Source organism: Macadamia integrifolia, chromosome 8 (genome assembly GCF_013358625.1).
Source record: "Macadamia integrifolia cultivar HAES 741 chromosome 8, SCU_Mint_v3, whole genome shotgun sequence".
Lineage (NCBI taxonomy): Eukaryota > Viridiplantae > Streptophyta > Magnoliopsida > Proteales > Proteaceae > Macadamia > Macadamia integrifolia.
The window spans coordinates 5972634-5987110 of NC_056564.1; the positions used below are offsets into that span (position 1 = coordinate 5972634).

Sequence of the window (14477 nt, forward strand, 5' to 3'; positions counted from 1 at the left end):
GGAAGAGATCTCAAAGAAGGAAGGGAGGAGAGAGGGGGGGGGAGGAAGGCAGCCATGCAGGCAATACTCAAACTTAATTCATTCTTCATTAATTATTCCCATAATTTTGTTACATGCCTAATTTATAATAAACCAAAATTACAGCTTCCTAATTAAATTCAAAGACTAAAATAAAGATAAAATTTCCTAAAATCTAGACTAACAGAATTTAAAACAAAGGAGGACTCAAATTGGAAACTCGTTACCTATCTGGAAACTACCTACAATAAAACATTACAAATAAAATAAAATCCTAGAATATTCCAATAACCTTGAACCCAAATCAGTAACTTTGATCCCAAATTGGATTTGGTCTTTGGTTTGGAGTGGATTTGGGTCGATCCATCATAGAGCTGCTACATCAATTCCCTTGATGTTTAGAAAAACTTGTCCACGAGTTTTATAGGAGAGAAACACCACCACTCGATCAGCACCCTCGATCAATGGCTTTGGTGGAGTAAAGATCCAACACATCACACGATCAGCAGTCACGATCTCCAGATGGTTGTCAACAAATGATATAACTTTGATTAGAATCGGATGGTGGAGCTTCACAACTAAAATAGGGTCATCGATCAGTTCTTCAGATGCAATCTTCATCGAATCATCCAGTTCATCTTTAACAACGGTAGCAAAGCTTTTTGTAATGGCCTCTAAATGGGCAAGCTTTAAGCACTTCTAGATTAGCTTGGAGAGTTTTCAAGGCTTCTTCATTCCGTTGATGAGAGCATGGTTCCTGAGGCGGCGTCGCAGTGTCATGAATAACGTGACCTTGTTTCCTTCTGGGTTCAGAATGTGTCTCTATGGCAGTAAGTCTAGTGGCAATGACCTGGAGAGTAACAACTTGTGCTTCCTTGTCTGTCCTAGCAATCAACTCTGCATGGAAGCTCTAAGCATCTCTTGACTAGCTTTCAAGATTTCTTCATTTTGTTGAAGTAGCCGAGTCCACTGTTTAGATGAGGGGGTGGTGTAAGCAACCATTGGAGTAGAGGAGTTGACAGAAAATTTCCTCTGATACCAAGTAATACGGGGCCGGTGGCCCCCAAAAGACCCAACTAAGATGGCTGTGGGTCCACTTAAGAACTTGAGTAATTCAGGTCTAAGATTAAGTGGCAAAGCAGTAAATAGACTAACGTTCGTAAGGGTGGAATGGCACTCTTGTAAATAACCAGAAATTCCTAATGTTTAAGTGGGTCGGTTCAGAAGTGTGGGCAAAAGTGGGAATTTGATTTATTGCTCAGGTCAGAATTGGAACTAAAGGTAATTAAAGGACAAAGGTTATGGAAGGGTTTAGCTGTATTTGCTAGGGGTAAACTAGGAAGGGGAAGGACTCAATGGCAGGCTGTGATAAAGAGGAGAAAGAGAGGGGCATTAATATGGGAAAGTAAAAGAAAGAAGGGGGGAATCATATGGTGAGAGAGGGCAATTTTGGAATGGAATGGACAGAATTCAATGGCAAGGTGTAAAATAATAAGGAAAGAAAGGGCAATCTGAATGATGGGGCTAAGGGCATTAATTACCTAATTAAGGGAGAAGAACATAAGTCATCTCCAACCTAGGAAAGGGATTACAGGCGGCAGAACCAGCAGGAGAGGAAGAGTTTGAACAACAAAAATCCCTCAAGCAAGATCGATTTGAGCCCTGATTTTGGAAGCAGATTCGCAGCCCATTCCTTCATGCAGCCCAAGTAATAATCCACTGAAACAGTGCTTGAATCATAAAAGAAAATTACCTGGAACTGCTGTTGGCGATAGGAAGAACCAGACCTGATTTCAGGTTAGAAATCCCAGTTCAGGGGACCCATTTAGAAATCCCAGTTCAGGGAACTAACGGGTCCGAGATTTGGCAACCTGGGTCGCCCTTGGGTATCGGCTCAGTTCCTAGAATCTGAGATGGAAAGGTGGAGAGTCAAGGGGGGGGGGGTTCAGTACCTCCCTTGCTGGACTGCTAAGATCGAAGGAACAGAACCAGAAAAAGAATAAAGAACTAGGGGAAAGAAAGACAGACAGGAGAAGAGGGGAGATAGGGAGATCGCAGGGAAGAAGAAGAAAAGGGGGGGGGGGGGGGGTTGTCTCCCTGGACAAGGAGGAATTAAGGGAGAGAAGGGTAAGGAAGAGATCTCAAAGAAGGAAGGGAGGGGGGAGGAGGAAGGCAGCCACGAAGGCAATACTCAAACTTAATTCATTCTTCATTCATTATTCCCATAATTTGGTTACATGCCTAATTTATAATAAACCAAAATTACAGCTTCCTAATTAAATTCAAAGACTAAAATAAAGATAAAATATCCTAAAATCTAGACTAACAGAATTTAAAACAAAGGACTCAAATTGGAAACTCGTTACCTATCTGGAAACTACCTAAAATAAAATATTACAAATAAAATAAAATCCTAGAATATTCCAATAACCTTGAACCCAAATCAGTAACTTTGATCCCAAATTGGATTTGGTTTTTGGTCTGGGTTTTGGAGAGGATTTGGGTCGATCCATCGTAGCGCTGCTACATCAGAGGTGGGAGGAAACTATGGGTAGAACAGAACAGGAACCAGATCCTGATTTCCATTTCATCCATGGAGCACCTAATATGGCAGGAATATGCAGGCTCTCAGCATACCTATGATGTTGTCTAAAGAAAGCTTCTGTATAGTGTGATCCCTTTGGTTTGAACAAAACAAATTTTTACAACAATCTCCCTTTGGAGTAATAGACTTCTGATTGGAATTTGTAAAGATTTGTTTCTATATTGATATTTCCCTTCTACGCTAAAAAAAGTACCCCTTATCTTTTCAAGAGGAATTGGCAAGAGTAAATATACAGCATCTGACACAATTCTAACAATAACAAACTAACAAATAGACAGATGAGAAAGGAAACACTGAAACTGCTAGGTTAGCATACTGACCTGAATGAAATGCACAATAAGCACCGCAAAACTTCAATATGTTCCCACCTCAATTAAGGAAACGCTTTTCAAATACATATGGACAAGTAGAGATGGTTTTGCACCTGGAGATTATTTTTCATTCTTCTGACATCAATCTGAAACAAGAGGTCCCATTATTTGAAACATTCAGAACAACTTGTCAACAAAGTCATTTTTTTGTGCCCCAGGGGGTTGGAGGTGGACCATTGTTGTCAAGGTGTCACTTGCGTCCAGGCCTCCTCCAACGCCTTGGGTCACCTAAAAGGGGCTTGACAACTATGGTTGGGACAGGGGCAAGTTAACATATGGGAGCTCCTTGAAGTATAGTGCTTGGTGGGTCCACGGGATGTGAGAGGACCCTGCACCCATCTCAGCCTAAAATGAGTAAGGGACTTAAAAATAGATTAAGACATCTTTGTAATTTCAGCCACTTTCTCTGCACATTTTGGATTGAAATTTTACCAATTGACGTGGGACCCCACACTTGGGATCCTCTATCACATTGGCCAATACAACTCCCGCCATGTTGGAAAATTGTAAAACACCAACAATCAGTAGGCAATCTAGTTCAAGGAAAGCAGAAGACTTGCCTTCACAACTGTAAATATAAGTTCTAATCTAAATCAGCAGTGAGTCAATAGTTGTTTGACAAAGAACTTCAGAACTTCGATCAAGACCATGGGATGCCACCTGGTATACAAGATAAAAACCATGAATATATAATTGCAAAAAAAAATAATCAATAGAAACCATATAAGCAAAAGAGCTTTCTAGTCAACCAAGATTAAATGATGTTCTCAACTTGCACTCGAAAATCATTACATAAAATTAAGCACACAAACGTACAAGGTGAAAAGGCCCATTACTCACCATATGAGTAAGAGCAGCATAGCGTTCCTCACTCAAATACAATGGCTTCCCTCTATGCATTTCAGTATCCTGTGATATAGAATAATTAGTTTCACAGCCAAGAAGTCAGCAAACAGAGCTAACAAAACAACTCATATTTCAGTACATCTTTGAAGTAGGAAAAGCTTTTGATTGCAAACATGTGATCTCAGAACATATTGACATCAATACCATGTCTGGAAGTGCCATTTTGTCATGAATTTTATACTGAAACTTTGATGCAAAATTCATATACAGATGCAAAACTCAGTCAACTCTGTTCCAGGCTCCCACCTGCTAGGGACTAGGTCAGATGAATGACATAATGCATAAAAACATAAATTCAAGCATTCGTAAAAGATTCACATGTCGTAAGTTGATTTTGTACAATAAAAGAGGGGAAACCAACTTCTCAATCATTTGCTCGTATATATTACATTGTCTAATGCCCCAGAAATTTGAAACCTTAGGGGATAAATTTTCATCTACGTTGATTGTTTAATTTTCTTTATATATTTGATTTGTGGCTATAATTAATAACTAAAGGGGTTAGCTTTGTGGTTGTGACCTTAGTAAAGGGTCTTGGGTTCAAACCTTGTGAGACACAAAGGGGGGAATAAATGCAGTAATTAAAATATTCTTTTTAAATAAGCCCAGGCTCCCACCATAGCATAAGTCAAAATCGTGCAGTCTAGGATCTAGGATGTTAGGGTAGTTAATTAAAGAGAGAGAGAGAGAGAGAGAGAGAGAGAGAGAGAGAGAGAGAATTGTAGAGCTTCTTCAACCTATAGAAATCCAAGAATTCAAACACATTACAACCTTCTTGCAAGTAAGTATCAAATCTGATTTCTACCATTAACAAGTAAGTATAATTCTTCAAGTTCTTCACTTAAGATTTCAGTTTCTAGAAGGTTGGATATAAGGTTTTTTTTAGATTAAGCAATTTAGCCATCCAATCGATCTGAAATTTTGAACACATATTCATCTACCCTAGATTGGAACTTAACAATTCTGACGGTCAGTTCTGGAGATATCCTCATATTTCCAATTCTGCCCTTTATCTCCTGGTTCTGAATTTCCGCAGTTCTGGTTACAGAATCGATTTGTTTATCCTGTTCAGTTATCATTGCTGAGATCTAATCCCTCATACCAGCTTTGATTGGGAATAATGACTCTGGTATTCTGATTACTAATTTGATTTGAGATTTGACTGAAATACCCTTCCCCAAGCATTACAAGGATTAATCTGTAACTTCAGATCCAACCATTGGATCAATTTCCAATTTTCAGCCACTATTCTCCTATATCTTTACTGAACTTGATTTGAGTTTCAGCCCCATCCATCCATCCATCTGGTTTAGTCTAAATTGATTTCTCCTCAATCTGGTCATCTATTCTTTGTAATTCTTGATTCAAGAATTTTTATTCCTCTAATTACTTTTAATCCAGGCGTTAGTTTGTAATCATATTTTGGTGGTTAGTAGAGCTACCCCAGGAGATTTAAATCCGAATCTGGGGAGCAACTTCTTGGGTTTAATTTCAGTTTTACTGAAATCTGGAAATTTCTTCCTATGTTTGAGGTTCTCTAATTACTCACAAATAACCCAGTCATTCATTCTCATGCCGTGCTAGAGTTTGACCTTCGTTTGAGAAGGTTGACTTTTTGGGCTGACTTGTTGACTTTTGGAGGAAAGTGAGATATTGAACTAGTTTTTGGATTATGAGATTAATAGAAGGTGTACCTAATTGCCAGTTGTGATTAAATTAAGCATTCAAATCTCGGAGGGTCGAAGTAGTACATGTGCAAGCTGAGGTAAGTGAATTAGTCGAATCACATCACAGGTGTATGGTATGATTGTCTGAGTGTGAACTGATATTGCTTGTTACTGTTAAGATATATTGATAGATGCTTACTTGAATTGTGTTTATGTGAGACATGTGATTATGAAAGTGATTAAAGCTAGTGATGATGAATATTATTTGTGTGATGTATAATTGTGGGAGTGATTTTGATATTTGCTTAACTGTTTTACCTGTGTTTTCTCATGTGTTTATGATGCAGATGCATGATGGACTTAGAAAAAAAAACAATATCTTTTGATTTGATTTTCTTTTGTTTTAGAAATAATTTCTTTTTAAATTAGCTAGCTTCTAATTTTAGAATAGTTTCCTTTCAAGTAGTTTTCATTAATTGTTTGATTTTTTTTCCTTTATATTGAACATGTAAACGATGGAGAAGTTCAGTTTTAGATTTTGAAGAATAGAAATTTGAAGGTTTTTTTTTTTCTTGGTTTTGAAACCATGGCTGCCGATTCTCTCTGTCTTCCCCTTTTTTTCTCTCTGATATTCTTTTTTCTTCCTCTGTATTAGTCTGATTTTTTCTCTTCTCATCTGCTTCTTTTCCCCTATTTTCTTTTCCTTCTATTATTCTTCTTCTTTTCTGGTGTGCTTGTTCTTTTTTCTGGTTCAGTCCAGGCAATACTGGCAGCCAGTGAAGGAGTTTGAACTCCTTCGTTTCTACGGCTATCAACCTAAAATTTGGGGCAGATGTGCTTCCCCTTGGGGCGATTTAAACCCTAGCTTCCATCCCAAGCTTTTGCGAGTCAGCGGATATAACATCTGAAAACCAGAACTCAGATTTGAGTCCTCCAGCAGGTTCGGGTCGCAGGATCCTCCCCGAGGCTGTAGCTTCTCCTTCTGAACTAATACTGGTTGTAATCAAGAGCAATCTGAGTTCCAATCCCTCTCCCAAAGTTTCAGTTTGATTGGATTACAATTGAGAGAGCTCTGCCGATCGAAGCCAGCAAGAGGTTTCGTTTCTAACGTCTTGTTCTCTAACGTTACCTAAGGTTGAAGATGATGATTCCTTTATTTACACTCTTTTAACCTATTTTCTTTAAAATCCCAGAATAAAGCCCTTATGTTTAATTTTCAGTTCTAAAACTACCTAGCTGCCATCTAATTACTTTTAAAGCCCTGCTTGTTTCTGAAATTACAAGAATACCCCTCAACCATTAAATTTGAGATTTCTAGTCATTTTTTAGGCCCTAAGCGATCCGATTCAGTCATTGGAATCTGGATCCGCATCAGTTTAAGAAGTGAGATTTTGTAAATTGGGATTTTGTGAAAGTAAAGGTGTGATATGAAAAAGTGTTTTAGGATAAATAGACTGTCTCGTTACAATGGAGAGTAATTGCCACCCGAGAGGTAGTGTGTTTCATGGAGCAGCGGAAAAAAAAACCCATTGTACATAAATGAGTTATCAGTGGCATATATATTTAGTCATTGAGGTTGTGACGACAGTGTGATTGTATGATTTGTAAGGGGGGCCGTTTTCCCTCTCAAAGTATGGGCAGTGGCAGCCTACTTCCCTACCAGCCAAAGAGATAAAGAGAGAAATCAAGTGAAAGTGTTTTACTGGGAAAACTAGAAGTTTTGTTTAGATCTTTGTGCTTTTTATTGATCTTGTGTGGTGCCCTTACTATATTCTTTCTTACTAGGTTGTCGAGCTCAACCCTTATTTTATAACATCACAGAGGAATGAGATGGAGGCGTGCTTTGGTGCAGTGTTCAAGGGTGACTCGTAGATTACTTTTATTTATAGTTTTCCGTTTTTACAACTTGATGTAAACCCCGATAAATTAAATTTTGAGGTTTTAATTTGGGACATACCTTAGACTACCACCAGTAGGAGAAATTTGAGGTTTGAGGTTAATGACAATGGTTTGATTATTTTGGTTAAGACTCAAAAATTTGATGCATTAGCTTATGGTTGGGTTATGGTTGGTTTTGTCAATATTTATCAATCGTTTCATCAGCGCCTGTGAGGGCTGAACCCTTACTTGTATCTGGGTTTCGGTTGTGACATTGAGTGGCACATAAATATGAGATCTTAATATCAAGTAGAAAATTTATCCAATGCATTGTTAATAATTTTTACCATTAAATGACGACTTATAAAAACTCGTCAATTTATGGCATCAGGAACTAAAAGCTGAATATGATTGATAAGAAGCATTTCTACCATTCTAGGAGATTATCACTAAACTATTGTGACTGAGCAATGCATATATATACCTCTTCACCGAAGGCATCCAAGTAGGGAGAAGGCCAAGGTGACTGACGGGCTGATCTTTGTAACAAGATTGTGGTTCTCTGTCACAATTAAAATCATCATTTTTTCAGTGGAAGTGGGAGGGAGGAAGAAAGCGCCTTTCAGGGAAGTTCAATATTAAAAAAATTTGACTAGTGGGTGGTGAACCACCCAAGTTCAAATTTCAAAACACAAGGTTAGGCAAATCCCTGGGCTGGGAAAAACTTACAGGCTCCAGAACAGCCCCTTCCAGGGAAAAAATGAATAAAAAAAGAGTTTGCACAATATATATATATATATATAATGTTGAGAAGCACCAACCATACCATATATATATATATATATAATGTTGAGGAGCACCAACCATACCTTGATCAATAGGAACACTCCAATACCAGCACCACAGGCCATTGCATGAGTTTGGCAGCTGCTTTCTCTTTAAGAGTGTTAGTGACAAACATATTAGTAACAAATGTCAAAGTTGCATGTTTGGCTCAAGTCTTAGCCGAACATAAACCAGCCATAGAGAACCAACTACTAATATACAACATTGAGAAATAGAAAAGGAATAATAATCAAGAACGAGGAATTGTATATGAAACCTGCAGCATGATTTCCAAGTTGGAGAGCATAATCTACCACAAAGCAAGCATAACACTGGCTCACGCTGGACAGCTTTGCAGTCAGGGCACTGTTGCTTTATATACCTGATGAAGCAAATAATTTATTGAAAGACTTTAAACTTTGAAGAAAACAGTAAAGAGGGTTTCTACACCAGTTAACGAATTCCCCCAACCAAAAAAAAAAAAAAAGTGAAGGGAGTCCTCCAAATTTGTGGAGGGAAAGTAGAAAACATACCTCTGCAAAAGATCCTGGTAAAGATGGGGTAGATGCATCAACATGAATGGAACTGCCAGAGTAGAGTGCAAAGCACGCCCGTAACTCCGAACCTCAAACACCTTGAAGAAATGATTAAACCATCTTAATACTAAAGAATGCAATAACTCATCCTTGAGAACAACATCCAGAGATGGAATCTTGAACATGTTCTCTAGCTGTTCAATTTCTTTAAGCTCCATTGATAAATCACAGGTTCTTTCCCATATCACACTGTCTGTGTGAAGGGATGACCTATCCCATACATGAGATTTGTCACAAAATGGCGTTGACATTGAAGAACTCAGCAATTTCCACAATAACGCACACCTTCGTAAATAAGGAAAAGTAAATCTACGAATCATATTTTTTGGTTGGCATGAAGAATCAATATAGTTGGTAACAAAATACTCCCGAGCAACTACACATTCTCCAATAATATTGCATATATCAATAATTGGGCAATCACTAAATGGTAACTTGGTGAGATCGAGTTCACGTCTCCCGTGGGATGTAATTACAGCCTGAAATGCAATGCACGAAAAGGAGGAGAATCAGGCGGGAAGAAAATTTAAGCAACACTCAAACTTTTCCCAAATAAATTCCTTCAAAGAATGAATTCTGAATTCCAGTAGGTACCTGAATTACACACACAATATAGAAGAGATGCACAAGAGGTAAGAAAGACTCCACGGATGATTGAAATGGACATGGAAGACAAAACAGCACCAACATCAGTGAAGAAAAAGGATCATGAGCAATGACGGGATCAGCAGCTCGTTTCCAAAACTGGATGTCAGGATATATTACTCTCTTTTCAACATGTTTTTCACCTGTCAAGCATGGTGCCAATGAGATGTAAACAAGGTGACTTTTTTCTTCTTCTTCTTCTTCTTTTTTTTTTTTTTTTTTTTTGGGGGGGTGGTGGGGGTGGTGGGGGAGTGGGGGTTATTGATTGCCTTTGCAAGTTTACATGAGCAATCTAACTTTATTCGGCAGTAGAATTGCAATGGAGAAGCACAATCTAATTATATGCAGCACATGTCCTCGACCTACTGCAGTCACATTAATAATGATGTTGGTTCGATATATTTTGGTTATGGTTTTGTTTTCAATTTTTTTGTTGTATTGGACTCAATTATGAAAGGATACATGTTTCACGATACAAGAATTTAGAAGTATTAGTTAATATCAATGGTAAGATTGCTCCATTGTGACATAGTGGTCACGGGTTCAAGTCAGGAAACAGTCTCTCTGCAAAGCAAGGGGTAAGGTCGGGCGGTACATTATGACCCTCCTCAGACCCCGCAGTGGTGGGAGCCTCGTGCACTAGGTATGCCCTTTTATTATTTACTTACTATCAAGATCAAATGGCATAATGGACGTTCATAGAGCCCTACAAGTATCTTCGTAGCAAGGTTTCGCTCATCCACAAATACGATCCAGGCTTCACATGGTTTTGACCCATCTCGGAAACCTATGATACCGAGATATCTTGGTCGAAACTGCATGTTTTCTCCAGCATACAGCCAGAGTTCAGTTAGAAAATGTAGGACACCTTCTATGTGATCATTAAAAGGAAAAAAAAGCCGTACCCAGTGCACAAGGATCCCACCATTGCAGAGTCCAAGGAGGGTCATAATGCACACAACCTTACCCCCGTAGAAAAGTGGTTTCCTGACTCGGACCCGCAACCACTAGATCGCAATGGCGCAACCTTACCATAAGGTCCACCCTCTTTCAACGTAATCATATCATACTAAATAATGTTACAACAAATCGACATAGTTGATAGTCCAAACCCAAGAGAAACTAAAAAACTCTTATTCACCAAAATGTCAGCATCGTTGACCTATGGAACCATATATGAAGGATAACAAGCCAACACACACTCCACGTCTCACGTAAGTAGTACTGCAGATGACCAAATCATCTCTTACAAGATCAACTTTAAAATTTACACATACAAAAACACCTAAATTAGAGAGGTACAAAAATTAACTTCTTCCACAATCCAGATTTATTTATTGACTTCTCAAACTGAAAAACAGCAAAGATGACACAACTAAACATCTGGCCCAGGTCACTGTAGCAAATCAGCAGATGAATAAATGACATCCATACTGAAAACCGAATCGCTATCAAGGAAAATAGAAATACATTTTTACAAGTGCCCTCTTGAAACCCTAGGTTACATGGATGTGTGTGACAGAATCAGTTAAGAAGAAGGGATTGAGAGAATAGATTGGCTTGTCTAGAATGACAGAAGCGTTCTTTATTTATAAAGAGGATGACAAATACAAATATGATATGTTAGGTAAGGTTGAGTCACAAGCCTTATCCTAACATAAAATGAACCTAGACGGTCTAGTCATTGTCTAATCAACTTCTATCCTTAACAAAATTAGAATCCAACAAGAGTTAAGAGTTGTACACTAAATATGTTAGGTGAGGACCAAAAATAGTAAGATGGAGAACCAGTTCCAGTTGGTCGAGGTAGAAGGAAAAGAGAAAAGAAGAAGATTTGTGTGTGTGTGGGGGGGGGGGGGGGGGGGGGGACTGTTCATTAGTGACCGACATAGTATCACTATTTATATGTGAGTAGAAAATTACAAGTATGCCCTTTACAACTAAAAACATAAACACATAAAGTTCCATGTATACCCTAATAACCTTACACAATACTATTCTAACAAGGACATGGGATGCCATAGTGCCATACTAAGAAACAGAGTGAACAGGTACACTTCAAGACCTCCTCCTCAATGCACCTTTTGAGATGGGGAAAATGGATAGGTAAGGTTCCCACCACTCCTGCTCCTACTGTTCTTTTTCTCCTTCATCTTCATATTCTTCTTACTTTATTAAAACTTTAAAAAGGGCAAATGCCCCACCCCAATGTCAATGGAAACCCGAGTGCTGGGTAATAGTTGATAACACAAATCACATGACATGGTTTAACAGCATATCTAGTTGGAAACATAAATCACTATGCATGATTGAACTGCATATCTGAAATTGAAATAGCTCAGGATGGTACTCTTATCAGAATAAGTAATAAACTAATAATCAGGTACTGATATGCTATGCGTCAAAGCACTTTCAGATTACCAGACACTTCCGGAAGCTATACAAGTGCTTCTAGTTATAATGGAATAGAAACAAAATGCATACTTCTAATTTCACAACCTGGTTATTTATGCTACTTTGAGCATTTGGTAGAGAAAAGTTCAAGGGCTACACGCTGAGATTGCCACTGGTTACAGTATTAAGCAATATTTAACCTAAGTACATGCCTATAGACTCTAAAGTGTGAATACACATGATCTATGAATCAGAGAAGCAAAGTTTAAACATCACCTCCTAAAATAAAAGAGCGAAGTTAAGGAGAGAATTAGAAAATAGCTTGCCTCTTTGACCACCAGTGCCAGAGGCAACTTCATCCATAGACACGCCAGAACAAATAGACTCTGCCAAAAGTTGAATGCCTCTAAACCTAGGCAGCACCTGAACAGAATCCTCACTTTGCGTACTCTGGACAACTTGAAGCAACAATGACAAAATAAATCCATTGGAAGATTCAAGCCCCTTATATAAACCAGAAATCGAATCTCCTCTGCACGTATAAGATCTTCGACCACGTGCAGCAATTTCTGTTGATATGAGGGAGTACCTAAGGGTATCCCAGAGAACCATAGAATGGCTTAGCCTACCTGATGCTGTAAAATTTTCATGTGTGTCTGCAAAGTACAATTTAGAAAGTGTACGAAAGACAGGTTCAAGAGTATGTCTCATTCTCTTGTTACGCTGCAAAGAGAAGGCTTTCAGAAGCCCACCCTTCCCAACCATATTAGCAGTACTTTGAAGGAGAGCTAGGGCTTGGCGAAGATAAAGCACAGTAACTTCTGAATTTGACGTGCTTGAAGAGCCAAAAGTTAGTGTTGAACAAAGGTCTGCAGGCATTCTCTGTTTCCTAATATTACCGGAATAATCAGGCAGGGCTGAATTTGCAAGTCTGCGACACACTGGACAAAGGAACTCCCCCTGAAAAGAAAATAGAAGATGACAAATAGGATAGGCAATTGTATTCACTTACTACCAGGAATAATGAAATAAGAAGAAAAAAGGAACCCAAAAACAGAGGATAAAATCTTCACCTGATCTGGATCCACAATGTGACCTCCTTCAAAAACAATTCTCCTATTGTGTCTGCATAAACAGTAAAAACTACAATCTTTAGACCTCACACTCCATATAAGTACAATATATTAGAATTTATATACATAACATCTGCATTTATATAAATGGATCTTTCTTCGTCAGTTAAAAGAAAGTAAAACCCATATGTGAAACAATGCACTTGATGAATAACAAAATTCTGCACATACAGATTTTATAAGATGTTTGCATATTTAAATGTCAGGAGGAAGAACCCTGCCAGTCTGCTGTAGGCAACACTAGTGTGCAGGGCCAATGGGAGGGTGCGCCGGAGCACCTTCAGCGCAAGGGTTGGGGGCAGTGTGGTCTTTTCACGACCGCCAGTGTATAGGCATAGGTAACACTAGACTGGCAGGGTTCTTTCTCCCTTAAATGTATGTCTAAAAAATAAAGAAAAAATGCCAGTCTATATGGTTACTAAACATGACATTAAACCATACCAGCCAGCCGGTTGGACCAATTAACCAGAAACCCAATCCCTTGGGAAGAAGTTAGGTTCACAAATGAAAAATTCCCAAAACCAAGAAACCTGAACCACCCAGACAGTTTTTTATCAGACTTGAATAAGGCATCATAAAGAGGACCCTATTGGTCTCCTAAAAACCTTTTAAGGAAAACATAAATTCAGTCTCTAAACGGGAATAAAGCACCCTAATAAGATGAAATCTGGAATCCATCTAAAAGATAGAATAGCAAGCACATTCATTGAATATGAAAAGTGATCCCCTCCCACAAGAAGGGGGGTTGGGGGTGAGTAAGCTTGTTGTCAAACCAATATTCAACACGAGATTTTTCTCTACTGTTGCTGCTTGTGATTGGGATGCTTGTGTTTGTGATGTGCCTGAAAGATGATTTTTCCATGGTTCTGTTATTGCTGACCGACGGGTTCTATGATTGCGTCTCCTCAAGTTTGTTCTCCAGTTTATGTTTGCTCTTGCTGTTCCAATCTGGAGCCTAGGATATAGTTATGCTCCAGCTTGAAGGGGAGTGTTGAAAATATGGTGACAGTAGTATGGTGGTGTTTGTTTTAGTGGTGACATTATAAGTAAGTTGTGGTGGTATCGAGGTTCATGTGACTCGTGGTGATGTTTGGGTATTGTAATATTGTTTAGTAGTGTTGCTTTAATGTAAGTAGGGGGCATTACAGCCTTTGTAACTAATTGACTTTATTATAAATACAATATACTGCCCACAGTTGGAGAAGCTTAGCACAAACCATGGATTGCGCTCTCTCTCCTTCCTTTCTTCTCCTTTTTCCCTTATCTTCTTCTTCTCTTTCTCTGATCCTAAATATATAACAACAACAACTCAGCTTTATCCCAACTAAATGGGGTCGGCTACATCGATCCGATCAAAGACAGAATAAGAAAGTAAAAGTAAAAGGAAAGGAATACAACACAACAAATCAGGAAAATCCAACCTAAATGGGGTCGACTAC

The 14477-nt window shown here is 38.6% G+C and overlaps 1 protein-coding gene across 1 annotated transcript in view; it reads right to left on the minus strand.

The window, feature by feature from the left end:
• LOC122087108 (E3 ubiquitin-protein ligase PRT6-like) overlaps positions 1–14477 on the minus strand; it is a 38489-nt gene that overhangs the window by 4996 nt on the left and 19016 nt on the right. The window contains exons 10-19 of the mRNA XM_042656106.1: positions 12979–13030; positions 12232–12865; positions 9461–9654; positions 8804–9345; positions 8548–8652; positions 8315–8381; positions 7930–8007; positions 3835–3903; positions 3555–3654; positions 2944–3080 (exon numbers count right to left, since the gene is read on the minus strand). Coding sequence (XP_042512040.1) covers positions 3583–3654; positions 3835–3903; positions 7930–8007; positions 8315–8381; positions 8548–8652; positions 8804–9345; positions 9461–9654; positions 12232–12865; positions 12979–13030 — 1813 coding nt within the window. The 3' untranslated portion in view covers positions 2944–3080; positions 3555–3582. The remainder of the gene's footprint in view (positions 1–2943; positions 3081–3554; positions 3655–3834; positions 3904–7929; positions 8008–8314; positions 8382–8547; positions 8653–8803; positions 9346–9460; positions 9655–12231; positions 12866–12978; positions 13031–14477) is intronic.